Source organism: Coloeus monedula, assembly GCF_965178545.1.
Source record: "Coloeus monedula genome assembly, chromosome: 15".
In the NCBI taxonomy this organism is placed as follows: domain Eukaryota; kingdom Metazoa; phylum Chordata; class Aves; order Passeriformes; family Corvidae; genus Coloeus; species Coloeus monedula.
This window is the reverse complement of record NC_138795.1, coordinates 2,399,672-2,414,200: the sequence shown is the minus strand read 5'-3', so window position 1 is coordinate 2,414,200 and position 14,529 is coordinate 2,399,672. Positions and strand designations below refer to the sequence as shown.

Below are 14,529 nucleotides of genomic sequence, written 5' to 3'. Positions count from 1 at the left end.
AGCCCCTTGAGTTACAGAAGAAAACAGCACAGCTCCTCTGTGACTGGACACTGCTCCTCCCTGAAGTGGTGGCAGCTGTGAACTCTTCCAGACTGAGCTTACGTTGCAGGGACACACAGCCCTGCCATGAAACCAAAATACCCAATATTAAACCACTCTCACTGCATTCCCCTACAGCCAGGGAATTTTCAGGACTCACCTGTAACTTGTCCCCAAATGAGAGCTTGTGGATGACGTGAGTCATGTCGGGGTTCTGGGGCTGCGCCGTCGCGCTGTGCGTCGACACGTGGAAGTTGCCAGGGACCTAAAATTAGCCAAGACAGGGAAGACAGGATTTCACATTTTATCCCTCAAGGCATTGCTAGGCTCTGTGATGTGACATGGGAACACCTGGGTCCATCCAGCCAAAGGAAGGCTCTGGGATACCCTCCTGCACCTGACCAACACCATGGCACTCAGGTCCTGCAGCTCCGGAGTCCGGCACCCCCACACTGCTGATGTCCCTGACCAGGAGTTGATGAGTGGATCAGTCCCAACTCCAGGGATTCCCAGCACTTAAGGCTACGTCTTTCATCCCTACTAAAATAAAATTCCCGTCTCTCTTGCTCAATGTCTCACTCCCACATCTCGCATTTGCAAACGGGCCCACTGCTGCAGAGCAGCCCAGGAAGATGTGGATATATTCTTCTTCTTGTAGTACCAAACTTCACCTTTGACACTGTGTGCAAGGATGAGTTTTATATAAAGAGAAAAACCACCACCAAACCCAAGTGAGCATCCCATACAAACCAACCTAGATCTTCCCCCTCTCCACGTGGCAGGAGCCAGCAGGAGCCTTTCCTTTTCACTTTTTTAATGGAGGGAAATACAAAGTTCTGAAAAACACAAGTTTCACCTAAGGACTCAGTTCCAAGACAGAAAATGAGCCCTGGTGTCACTCTGATGACACCACTCTGCAAGCACACACTTTTCAGGTCACTAGCCCTGACATCTTTCAGCAGATACAGCTCAATCACTGTCATGGAGGGTGCAAGAATATTTTCCTGTTGAGAAAAGGTTGTGAAATGAAGCAACACTGAGGAGCAATCTGGCACGGCCCAAGGCAGGAGTGGGAGGGTGGTTATACAACTGGTGCCCAGCGTGCTCTCTGCAGAGACACCTCACCAGCAGGGCCACGGGAGGCCACATGCCCGTTCCATGTGCTTTGAGGAAAGCTGATTTAATGACTTGAGGAACAGCAGTGCACTCCTGGGAACACTTTCAGGTGTGGACACAAGCTGTCTCATAAACAAGCTCGGCAAACAGGGCGTCAGGCCCTGCAGCAAGCGGGACACACGATCATCTCACTGTCACCTTGTCCTCCCTCGGCAGATGTGACAGCAACACCCAAGTGCAAGCCTTGGTCAAGTTTCCAAGCCTGGCCAGGTCTCAGTCCAGCTCCCATCTCAGACAGACGCCTGTCCAATTCCTGCCAAGGGACTGCAGACTTCCAGGTCACACACAAGAGGTTCAGGTTTCCAGAGCCAGAAGTCCTGGGTCAGCTCCTCTCCCTGGGACAGCTGTCCCAGCCACTAAATGAGACACAAATCAGCAGTGGAGGAAGCTCCTCACTGCCACGTTCTGCACCCCCTTTTGGAGCTGCTTTGGCGAGCAGGACACACCACATCTCGCAGACAAACCCCCAGGTACCTCAGCTCTGTGCTCTGGAAATTGTCTGAACGAGAACTACCTTTCCAGAAGCCCTTTCCCAGTTTTGTGGACTACCAGCTGCCAGAGGGTCTTGGTGGCTTGGACATGAGGAAGAAGTCCTCTTTTTAAGTCCCTAATCCTTTCCATGCCACAGAATCAGGACAAGGTTCTGTCTGTTATTTTCAGATGTGCTTTAACATGACCTGGGAGGAAAAGAAGGAAGTAGGATTTTGTAGCCTGTGGTACATGAGGAGGAGTGAATAAAGGGTGTGCCCTTCTTAGGACATCAGTGGGTCCCACCAGTGCCTCCCCCACCCCAGCAAGTCATCTCCAGCATTACATAGCAAGATTATTCAATCTTGAACACACCCATCCCAAAGAAGAGCCTCCTCCAGGCCTGGATTTTCATTCCTTGAGCCAGAAGCGGAGCATCCCCACGAAGCATGCGCAGAGTGCTGTATTCCAAACATCCCAGCAAAGAGCTGCTGGCACCCTCCAGTAGGGAACATTCCTGTCATTCTGCAGCTCTCAGAACAAAGGAGAGCTGGGATGCAGCCATTGCCAAAGACCTCTCCACAGTGACTCACATTTTGGAGGTGCAGAAGTCGGGAGGAGTAAACACAGAAGCCATTTGGCATCTGTAGGGTTTTCACACATCCCCTGAACATCGGGCTGCTGTGCTGAAAGGCAGCACGGGCCACTGCACAGAGCTGCTCTCTCTGTTCAGCAGTTCTGTCTCCATTACCTGCTTTGGAGAGTGAAGAAAACCCCTGATCTAACACATCCCCTGTGGGGCTGGCCATGCAGCCTCCTCTTCCCACACTGACTTAACTCTCTGTCTGATCAGGGACATGAACACACACACTGCAGGACAGACACTGAGATTTTCGAATTTTCCTTTTTCCAAATGGATCCTGCCAGCATTTCCCCAGCCAGCACAGCCTCACCCACTGCCACTGCCACTGCCACTCACCTTGTTGATGCTGAAATGGCCCTCGAACCTGCAGCCATCCCCGTTATTGAGAGGGATCTTCATCGAGTTGTCAATGTGACCCACTTCGTGCCTTCCCATTTCATCCTGGATGTCCAGTCCAACCACTGCAGGGGTGAGAGGCAGAAGACATAAAAAAAAGTCAAAACAAGGTAAGTAACAGGAAGGTTGCATAGGAGAAGCATGCATTGCTTTTACCTGGAAAAAATCCAAACCATCTTTTTTCCTGACGTTTGACTAAACTGTCCTTCATCAAATATTGTTGTATCAGAAAAAAACTTTATAACTAAACTTTTCATTATGTCTGTTTGACATATCCCATATCCTGCCAGCTGACTGCAATCCCAATCACACAAACAGAAAACCTTCAGGCACACAAGGCAGGTGACTTGGAAGAGCCAACAACCAGCTGGTACATTCGGAGTTCTGAATGGAACTTGGGAGGCTTCTTGCTCCCAGACACAAAAAGGTTGGTATAAAATAAAAAAAAAACCAGGAAATGAGATTTATAAAGAAGCCAGTGAGGGAGATCAGCCACTAACACATGGTCCAAGAAAACAGGTGCCTGGCCTGGAACAGAAAGCAATGGGATATTGGCAGAGGCTGCAGCTACTTGATTTCCATCCTGTTACAGAAGAAGGGCCACTGTACCAGTCTGGGCCCATTTCAAGTATTACTTAGAACACAGAGAAATGCTGCTAAGTGAAAGGGATACTCACATTCACAGTGCAGGTTTGGCAAACTGATGTTCAGGTTCACTTCTATTTTACCTCCGCTGTCTTTGTCTGGGTCATCCACATAGAGCTCATTAACTCTGCAGGGCAGAAAACGCAGGTGGGTTCAGGCACAGGGCTGCTTCCCACAGGGAAAACCCAACAACTTGCATGGGGAAGGGGAAAAGGAGAGTGGAAAGAGGGGGTTTGATTGTGTGATGGCTACAAGAGAGTTACAGAGAGCAGGGAAATAGCTCCAGGATGGAATGGGGGCAAATCACGGCTTAATTTGACTTCTTGCTTGGCAAGTGCAGGAGACTTTAAACAAGTTCTGCACCAGCAGAAAACAAAACTTCTGCTCTATGCTTCCTGCACCCTTCTCTACCCTGAGTTTTCAGAGGTGCTACAAAACAAGACCCTAATGCTGAAGAGGTGGCAGGTTTTTGAGCTAACTCTCCCCTCCCCTGGGCTGCTACTCCTTTTAGGAAGGAGGGAAGCGTGTGCTTTTCCATTTGTTCCATAAATAGTTCTAGAGAGAGACTGCTCTCCACTACCCCCCAGGAAAGCTTATTTGTGTCACTAATTGCCTTTTGTTATTGCCACCCAGCTGACAGAGCAGCAGCAAGAGAAACAAGGCAGCACAGCATATTTGTATCCTTCTCCTTAATATCACACTTCAATCTATGAATGGTAACCAAAAGCAGTGACTAAAATTGAGGAGAAGAGGATTTGAGCCAGGAACAGATGGGAAGAAACATCCTGGACAGCAGGATCTCACACACTCTGTACCAGTCTCCCAAAGAGTAATGTTGTCTCATAGCACCCACAGCGCTGGCACGCATTTCACAGGAGACAAAACACAGATAGAGAGGCAGAGGAACACAAGAGTATAAATATTTATTGTTGGCACATACAATCCATCCGACACAGAAAAAAATAAACCAAAAAAACCCCAGTGCTGAATTTACTGAATGGTCCTGGAGAACCCACCCTGGGGAAACTGACCCCATTGAACTGGGACAATGCTGAGATTACCTAGCAACTCTTTACCCTGTTCAACAAGTAAGAAAATTTGACAATTTATCTTCCACTTGGACAGATTGTAAAGCTATGGAAACTTAGATTCAGGCAAATTATATAAAATAAAACTAGTAAGTGCTCTGCAGCATTTTTGTTTTACACTCAAAGAGCACAAAACTCTTTGACAAGCCCCACTGGAAAGTCCACATGCTAACAGTCAAACCAGACTAAGGCAGCTACAAGACAGATTCAAAGTGATTTTGCTCTGGTGATGCCTCTCTGGGCCACAATGAACTGTTTGCCCTGTGGATTCAGAAGAAACAAACCTTCACACTGAGAAACACACATGCTGTCAGTTTTTTTGGAGGCAATTACTCACAGGTCAGTGGGGTTTACAGACACTCACTTAAAACCAGCACAGCATTTGTCTTCGGCATCACAGCCCTACCTTTCTCTGTTTTTAATCGGCTTGACAAGTTGCTTGCAATCATTACTCAACCTATTTTTCAAGTGATTAATAAAAATGACACAGAGGGAGGGGAAAGATTGCTCATCAGTGACCTAGTTAGCAGCTTTTTGGCTGAGCCCTCTCCTCCCGGGTGGAATGCATCCTCTCCTCCACTCGTTCATTACTGACAGATTGGGCAGTGATTGGATTAAGTCATATGTCCAAATAGGGCCGGGAGGAGCAGCTCCAGCCAGGACAGGCATTAATCCCCCAGAGCAACGCACCTCTCAGTGCTCCCCCATCCTCCCATCCATTTCCCAGTTGCCAGCCAGCCCATTTCATAACCCCTGGCTCCTTCCCAGCGCTGTGCTGTCCGAGATGTGGGCCATGCCCAGCCAGTGCTGCGGGCACCTCGGCGCTGCCGGCAAAAGGAGTGTTAGCAGCAGGGCTGGCAGAGCAGAGTCAGGTCCAGCAGCTCAGCTGAACATCCCAGCTCTCTGGAGAAAAGCCCTAGCAAGGTCGGTGTTTGGATTTGCTGATTTCTAACCCTGAACCTGTCAGAAATCGTGCAGCAGGAGCCTTTCAGTGATGAGCGAGTGAGAGGTGGTTGCTGGCAGAAATCAGAGGATGAACTGTGCACAGGGAGCCTGTGGAAGCTCTGACATAGGAAGGCAAGTGTTGAGGTCACCTGGTTGCTCGCTGGATCACTGAGGCACAGAGAAGTAGGGCAGCTTGTCCAGGTCACACAGGCCATTAGCTGCAGATAAAGGAAACTGGTTTCCTGTCCCGCAGTCCGGTCACTGGACCAATGGTCCCCAACCCGTCCCTTGGGCAAGGCCCACAGCCACTTCCTCCTCCTCCTCCTCTTTACCTAGTAGCCCCCTGCCCCTCTCCTGCTCAAGTTCCAAATTTCATAACCCAATCTGTCACTTCTGACATCTGACAGCTCGTGACAGTTGATCCTTCCTTTCCTTCCCTTCATTTCAACCCGCAGCGTCACCTTCCACGGAGCACCCATCCCGCTGGATCCTGCTTCTCCCTCCCAGCTCCAGCCACTGCCTCCTCATGGCAACACCAGCTCTTGCTGAGGGCCCAAATGGACAAACCCAGCTCCAAAGTGCATCCTTTGTGCGTCACTGATGTTCCCTCTCACTGTGGGGAACCAAGGGCACGGCGACAACACACCACAGGCTGCACTTGTTGGGGCAAACCTCACAAGAAATGTTGTTTCTGACAAACTGGGTATTTCTCTCCTCAAATATCTGGAGTATTGGAATTCTGGGAACCTCACAGGTAATGCAAACTGCCAGGGTCAAGGCTACTCCTTCCAGTGAACCACTGGCACCCAGGTGTGGATGGCAGAGGGCTGGCACTCATGTGTCCCTTGCTATCCTCCTCCCCAGGGCCACGAACCCAAATTGCACACAGCTTTCTTACCATTTAATCAGACAATCCTGGGATGTCAGGAAAAGTACTATCTACCCTCTCAAGCCACTCTCCCTGGAGGAGTAATGTCTCTGGTGGAAGAAAAGAAGTTGGCTCTAATTTATAGCTGTGCCTCCTGAAAAATAAAGTGTCCCAGGAGTAACAGTGCTTTAACAGTAAATCTGGGATTGTCACAAGGGAAATAAAACCTGAGGCCAGGCAGATAGAGGCAGTGATATTGGTCACATCGTGACTCCAAAGCTGGGGTGTACCTCCTCCAAACACCCCAAACATTTTGGAGTTGGTGTTTTCCTGGCTGCTGCTAAGGACTGTTTGAATAAAAGCAGCACAATAAAGCAGGCTGAGGGTGCAGAGCTCTGGAAGTACAACGAAGGCAACACAACAGGTGAGAGCTGGACCTCTCACCCCCACAGAGCTCCCACCACTGACCCAAGGAACGAGAGGGCAGTTTCTCCATGTTCCACACATCAGGAATCTGCTTCACTTCTAGAAAGAGCCACTTGGAAATACTTCACATTCCTGAGTGATGCTGCTGGGCTGCTTCTCCCGTTTGCTTACAAACTTCCAGCGTTCCACGCAAAAAGCTGGAGGGACCCTTTGGCCAGATCATGCCAATGGCACGTGAGAGCGAGGGAAAGGGGGCCACAGCAGCCAGAGGGCACGGCACAGCTTCAGGATTTTATCCAAACAAAGTCAGACCTGTTCCCTGTGCTTTAGGTCTCAGATTTATGAAACAACAGCTTTCTTTCCCCAGAAACAAAACTTCCTCAGTAATTTATTTCCGCCCAGCAGCCCTGGCCACTACAGCACTTCAACAGCTGAAGAGCCTGCAGCCCTTTGGATCCAAGGGTGGGCACTGCATCCACCTTCCAGAGCTTCACACACTGCGTGGGTGCTTTCTAAAGACACCTGCCTTGTCTTCTGTCTTCCTTGTCCTAAGTCCCCACTTCAAGTTTTAGCCTTTTTTCTCCCTTTTCCCAGCAAACAGCCAGACAGCCTCCTCCCCAGTCATCAGCCATAGAGAAAATACAGCCACTTACTGCAGAAAGCTGCACTCTACCTTGTCCTCCAACTCCCAGGAGGCACCCTCTGATCTCCAGGACCCCATGGCTAAGATGGAACATAGTTATTCTTTCTTGAGGAAGCCCAAAGCTTCTCAGAAGACTTTCTCAGGTGAGCTCTCTTGGCTCCACTTGCCCTTCCAGCTCTCATCAATCACCTTCCAGAAACACAACCCTCTCAAGCCGAGATTCCTGCACTACCACATTTTCAGTGGTGCCAGACCAGAGAAGCCCCAACATTAGACACATCTTCTTTTCAATTTGTGTGAAGAAACAACAAGCAGGTCAGCAAACTCTCTCTACAGTGTCATAAACTGTGCATGTGTCTGCTGCTCTGATATTTGTCATCTTCTGCATCTCAATCGGTCCTTCCCTGTGAAGGTCCTTGTCCCAGATCAGCTGTGAAGCACAACAAACACGCTGCCCTACAAAGGAAGGAATTGCAGCTCTTCAGGAGACAGGAAGACGAGAAGGGTTCGAAAGACGTCAATGTAGACTTGAGTCAGGAATTGCAAATGACATCATGACACGACCTCCTGCTTCCTGCAAGCCCACACAGGGCACAGCAACCCCGCACAAATGTCTAACACCTCGCATTAGGTAATCTCCACGCTGCTACGCAAACATTAATTAAGCTTCTTACCTGCCTACCTCTCTCAGGGCTGCTAAGGATTACATCCTTCTGCAGAAAAGTGTCTGTCTCAAGGTCAGTCCGTGGTAGGAGCAGGGTTACAACTCCCATTCCTGTTTGCCTACGAGGCTGTGCTGCCCGTGCTGGGCTGGTTTGCTCCAGCATTTCATCTGCCTCAACTGGATGAGCCAGTAGGGTTGGAGGTGCATCTCCAGCTTAGTGTCAGGACACAGGAATTGTGGCATCTGCTGGCTTGTGCTCCCAGATTATGGTTTGCAGCAGAAGAAACCCCCCTGTTGCAGCAGCAGCATCCCACTCTGCTGGTTGGTACCATTTTCATGGGCTGAGAGCCACAACACACATCCCACAAACTCTGGAAAGCTATGGGATAAAAAGCCTCTGAAGACAGGTTTGGTGACAATTCTGCTGCTCTGCAGGATCACTCTTGGGCATGCAAATAAATCCAGTGTGGACAAGGAACGCTGGTCCCTGAAACTCCTGGAGTTTTGCTTCCTCCCACACTCCTGACCACCTTCTTGGGCCTGTCCTGTTTCAGGCCAGGAAATGGGCTTTGATCATCCTAGTGGGTCCCTTCCAGCTCAGGATATTCTATGATTCATGATTTATGCTTTCATGCAAAGGCAGTCATTTTATTGCAGATATTCTGCTTAAGTAATTAATTGCCTTGCAGGGGGGCACAGCTTCCCAATTAGCAAACTTGTCACTTCAGATAGGTTTTTGTCTGTTATTACACTAAAAAAAAAAAAAAAAAAAAAAGAAAGAAAAAGAAATCACTGCCAGGAACAGTCTGCTGCTCCCTACAGTGTGCTGTGGCAGATGAATTAGTGTTGAGCAGCAACATTCATACCACAAACACCACATTCATACCCTCCTACCCCTTACCCTGGCTGCCAATGCAAGGCAGACTAGATTAGTTAATTACATCTTCAATCCTTAATGATGGAATACTTGGAAAACTATTATTGATCTTACAGAACATAATTCATGACCTAATTACAGTGATAAAACTGCGAGATTATCATCTTGCCAGCTATTAACGTCTAGCACTGATCTGAGTTAATTAGAAAAGAGATGGGTGATTTCTATGCTTCTGGTTTGCAACACAGGGGCAGAGGAATGAGGAGGCTGCTACAGGCTGGACAAGTAGCCCTCAGACTACTCTCAACTCAACCAACTACTGATCTTGCCCAGGAAAAACCAGACACATTCAACCCTTTAGCTTCATTTCTTCAGTCATTTGAGTCATCGGCTCAGTGGGACACGAGTGTTTGATGCTGTTCAACTTTCAGAGGTTCAAATGTGGAGCAGAGACCTCCTTTTCTTTATCTTTTACAGAATTGAGGAGATTTCATCAACGTTCTTCGTATGGAATACTTAGGTTAGAAGAGACCTCCAATATTACCGAGTCCAAGCTGTGCCCCATCCCCACCTTGTCACCCAGCCCAGAGCACTGAGTGCCACCTCCAGGTGTTCCTTGGACACCTCCAGGGATGGGGACATTCCAATACCTGAAGTTTGGACTAAGTCTTCAGTCACTCTCAGTCTGGACTAAAAAAAACCCTAAAAATCAAGTGGATCCTTGACTTCCAGAGTTAAACTCACCCTCCCCTTAATGGCAATGATGAGTTGTGACTGAGAAAAGCAAAAAAACCCTCTTCCCTCATCAGCCCTTCACTGTGCTTTTCCTGGGAAGGATGCAGCCCCACCTAAGTGCCAAGCTTGGATTTCCTTCATGGCTGCTCAGAGGCCTGTGAGGGTCACACGATAAATCTGGAAGATGAGCAACTTGGGAGTTTTCTACCCTTCTCAGGGCTGGTCTCCCCAGGAAACCCGTCAGCAGCAGAATAGGACGTGCCTTTAGAGTGTGTTACCTCTTCCATGGGCTTCCTGCAGTGTCTTGGTTTGACTTCCTAACTGGAGTCAGCTCCTGTGCACAGACACAGCCTTGGCGCTCATTAGAAATGCCCACACGAGTTATGACACAGCTGCTGTCCTCCCCACACAGGTAATGTTTGGGTTTAGGGCTATGACTGTGATCCTCGAGATGAGGGTGTCATTTCTTGGCTTTCTGCCACCCAGACAAGTCTTCAGCAGCTGAGACTGTAAATGCTACGACAATGGGCTGGTCAAGGAAAAACAGCTTTGAAGTTGGGCAAGAGCAGCCAAACTGAGATTTCGAGTAATACCAGGCACTGAGGCTGCTGCATTCAGGTGGAAGAAAGTCCAGCAGTGGGCAGAAGCCAGTGAGTGTTTGGGGTTAGTGTGGTGCAGAGCAGACCTTCTTTTCTCATGTTGCAGCACGGGCTCAACAAACCACAGCAACCTCTTGCTGTAAATGCAGCTACCAAGGGAACCTCTCGGTGGTGAGAGTCAGACAGTGAATCCTGTGAATCCTGTGGGCACCACTGCTGAGGTTGCCCTGAAGGAGCTGTCCCTGCACACACCCCACACACAACTACTCGCTGTAACAGGGCTCTGAAGGAGGCAGGAGTGCCCAGCAGGGAACCTGCCCCATCTCTGATGTAAAACACCAGGCCAAGTGCTCTCATTTCACCCTGCCATCAAAACTGTGCAGCTCTCCCCACCCAACCTGGCTCTGACAAGTGCTTGAAGGGAAATACGGACACAAAAGGAGAAAGAGTGATGCAGTCTCACAGCACAGCTGGCAGTGACAAAGCAGGAAAGTTCATCCCATGTAGCTGCACACCTGTTAACCATTCAGGTCCTGGCTGGCATTGGGAAACGTCAATCTGGGTGAGGTATCTGTTGTAGGAGACTCTTAATACAAAAAAACCTTGAAGCTTGCATTGAAAGTTGATGAGAATTGAACAGTTTGCACGTAAGGAATCTTCCATATCTTTCTAAGTATTTGGATCACGGGCAAACAAGGCTCAGAAACCTTTCTGAGACAGTATTTCCCCTGTTATTTGCTATGACCAGTTCAAATGGTGGCACAGAGTTCTCACAAGTTCCAGACCACGCAGAGCTACCAATTCTTACTCCCAATGATGAGGCTCTGCTGCCTCACAGCACACTGCCAGTAACACCTGACTGAAAGGGAACCACAAGAGGCTCACAACAACTTGTGCTGGGTTTCTCAGAAGAGAAACCAACGAGTAAGAAACGGAAAAAGAAAAGTTTACTCCAGCTTTTGAAGTCGCTGAACTGGGAAGGACTTGAAGTGACTTTCTGAAGTATTTCCGCTGTTCTGGGAGAGCCTTTTCACAAGTGCTGGGGGTGAACGTTCCCAGCAAGAGTCTGATGACTTGTAACTCATCAGAAGGAGGTTTTCCTACTCTTTCGTGTGAGCTTTTGTGTTGGACAGACCATGACGAATCAGGTTCCTGCAGTCATTTGTCCCAGGCTCTTGAATAACATCCCCTCTAAAATTTTACTGCTTTACTGCCTGCAAACACCTCCTCCCCACGCAGCTCCTGCTGGGAAAGGCACTTACCATCCCTCCGAGGTTTTAATGAGGAACTTGCCAGCTGAGCATGCTTACAGCACTTCCCAATACTTTTGTGGAAAATGCATCATCTTCTTAAGGAAAAAGCAAGAAGAGGCCTCAGAGAATTATGCAATTGTGCAGTTCAAAGAGGAATTTCTAGTCAGGAAACTGCCACTACATGGGCACTCAAATAACTGATCAAAACTAGGTATCACTAACTCCTCCTGTAAAGCATTAACTGAAAGAAAAAGAAAACCAGGCAAGAGAATGAGATCTAAGAGGACAGCAAGAAAAAGCACTGCTTTACTTGAAGCAATCTGTTTTTTAAAACAAGAAAGCCAAGAAAACTCAGCTCTGTGAAGTGCTCCATAAGGTGACCCCGGATTTCACAAGCAAACACACGAAACTGAATTCAAAGAAACAGTGAGCAAGCAAGAGATCTGAGATACCATCTCTGAAGCAAACGTGCAACAGGCACAAAAAATGATCTCCAGCTTGATTACACTCCTGCCTTCAGTTAAACATTAGTCAACATTAACATTATTCCTGAAATTATATTCTTGACCCAAGACAGAGCTGCACAAAAACAATGAGAGAGCCTCCTGCTTATCAGAATAGCCAATCTGATCACGGCCCAGGAGCCCAAGGTTGCAGAGCCTTTTTGCTCAGCTCTGACATCTGTTGCTATCAGGACCATCATGTGAGCCTGACAGAAGTTCCACCCTTCCCAGCTATCCAGGAACTGTGCCTCACACTCAGTGAGCTCACTGCCACATCAGCAGGGTGATGGAGAACGTTTCCTAGAGCCCCAAACAAAGGTAGATGTGTTAATGGTTACTAAAAGTTTACTTTGAGGCAGGAAGAACATGAGAACAGGGGAAAAAATAAAAGTCTGATTAACTCAGTGTTAACAAGTGCTTCATGCTTGTTCAATGAGCAATTTTTAAAAGTAGAAATTATTTCCATTTTTCTCAAAGCTGTCACCACCTGGAGCAACTTGTCCTCAGGCACAAAAACTGTGAACAAGGTTTCCTAGTAAGGCTCCACAGAAGAAGAAAAACTTCACACATTAATAAAGCTGCCTGCATGAATCAGAAATTCAGCTCTGACATTATTAAAAAAAACCCCAATTATTGATATTAAACTAATAATTCTTATTTTATGCAATCCATTTTTCCATGCTGCTAATTATGCAATCCAGCATACAGCTAATAAAGGATCAAGCAGGTCTGGAACAGCTTCCTCTATCAAAAATAGTTCAGAACCGAGTTTGCCTATTAATTTTAGCAAATTAAAAAGCTGAATGGATGTCTGAGAATTTGGACTCAACCTAAAGGAATCCCAAACCCATTAGGCAACTAAGTGACCTAGTGAAATTACAGGAATATTTCTCTCAGATAACAGTAAAGCTGTAAGGATTCACATCCACACAAACAAGGGCAAACATGACTTTTACTTACATTTCAGTGGCTATGAATCCGGTGAGCTCCGACAGGAAGAGAAACAATATGAAGAGACAGCAGCAGACAGAGACTGGAGCAGAGGGGAGGAGAGGAAAAGGTTAGTTTTGTATGTCTAACAAAGACAACAACTGTTTTCACACAGCCATATCCCCCCATACACACCTGAGAATTAACAATTTTTTAAAGCCCATGACCCAGAGGAGCCCACTAGAGCAGTGAGCTCAATGCCATGCCAATATCCACACATCTTCATTTTTGGGTCACTTCTTCTATCATGATTTCCACCTCCCCACAGCTCCTGCATTCTCCATCTTCAGCACACAATGCTGGTCTGCCAGCCCTCCCTCTTCTTGACAGAGCTTCTTGACAACACAACTTCTTTGGACCCTTGGCTCCCAATTTTATTACTATTAAAACCTCCAGAAGACAAAAAGAACCAGCACCTCCTTGCTTTGACAGCACACAGTTCCCTAACATGGTGTTTTGGGGATGAGGACACATTTTGGTTCTCTGTCAAGTCCCAAAGCTGTGTAAGTCACCTCACAGGCTGCACTCCTAGAGCTGGGACAGCAGAGACATGGCAATACTGGACTAGTGCAGCCAGTGCCTCACTGCTGTAATTTCTCCATTTGCTGACATATTGACTCTCCAAAGAGGGAAAATTCCCACTGAAGGAATTGTGAAGTACCCAGAGAAGTCCCATGCCTTTCCTAAGAATTCCAACCTGGAGCTGCAAGGAGGGAACCCAAGGAAACTGGAATGTTACTGTTTACTCTTCACCAGGAAATTATTCCAACCATTGACCAGGGACATTCAAGCAGCAGTGACAGAGTCACCCACACAGGAGGGACTGGAAGGAAGCACAGCTGTAAATCCTATGGATCAGGGATGACTGGAGCAGACAAGGATGAGCCAGCTCAAGGAGACAGGGCTGCAGAGTGTCTCTTTATTAAATACAATACCCAAATTCACCATGAATCACTCACAGGAGGGTAAAGCAGGAACTGACAGGCTCTTCCAGGGCCGTGACAGCCGGAGCACAACCCCAGCACAACCCCTCGATCCCAGCACAGCCCTCTGTGAAATGACCGCTTCACCAGAGCCACCAATTGGGGTTGAGAAATACATTAAAAAAAAGCCCTGTTCCTCAACTTTATTCCACATGACCTGTACAGCCCCAACTGCCCATTATTTCGGGAAGCTCAAGCAGCAACAGGCTGGGAACAATTTTATCACAAAACTGCCCTGGTCCAAACTCCCTAGGTAGAGAATGCGAGAGGCACGGGAAGGAAAGAGGAGCTGAGGGCAAGTACTGAGCCAGACCCTCGAGTGACCTAAAGCCTTGTGCTTCATTCTTCCAGTCCTGAGGAAAGAAAAATGCGTTGCTTCCCCTTCCTCATCAGAATTTCAGCTGTGGATTCATTTAGTGACTCTCTCAAAAGTGCAAGGGATTAACAATGGATTAAAAAAAATCCATTCGCTAGGATAGGGAAAGAGAGGAAAAAAGCCCTGAAAACCAGTAGGAAAACAGGAAGCAAGAAGGGATACTAATTCCTGAAGAGAAACCTGAGATGGCCACACAGTTGCTCCCAAGTCTT

General features: G+C 47.8%; 1 protein-coding gene across 1 annotated transcript in view; it reads right to left on the bottom strand.

Moving 5' to 3' along the window:
* Positions 1-14,529, bottom strand: part of ERGIC1 (endoplasmic reticulum-golgi intermediate compartment 1) — a 58,346-nt gene that overhangs the window by 17,297 nt on the left and 26,520 nt on the right. Inside the window, exons 3-6 of the mRNA XM_082291562.1 lie at positions 12,929-13,001; positions 3,400-3,494; positions 2,663-2,787; positions 200-304 (exon numbers count right to left, since the gene is read on the bottom strand). Coding sequence (XP_082147688.1) covers positions 200-304; positions 2,663-2,787; positions 3,400-3,494; positions 12,929-13,001 — 398 coding nt within the window. The remainder of the gene's footprint in view (positions 1-199; positions 305-2,662; positions 2,788-3,399; positions 3,495-12,928; positions 13,002-14,529) is intronic.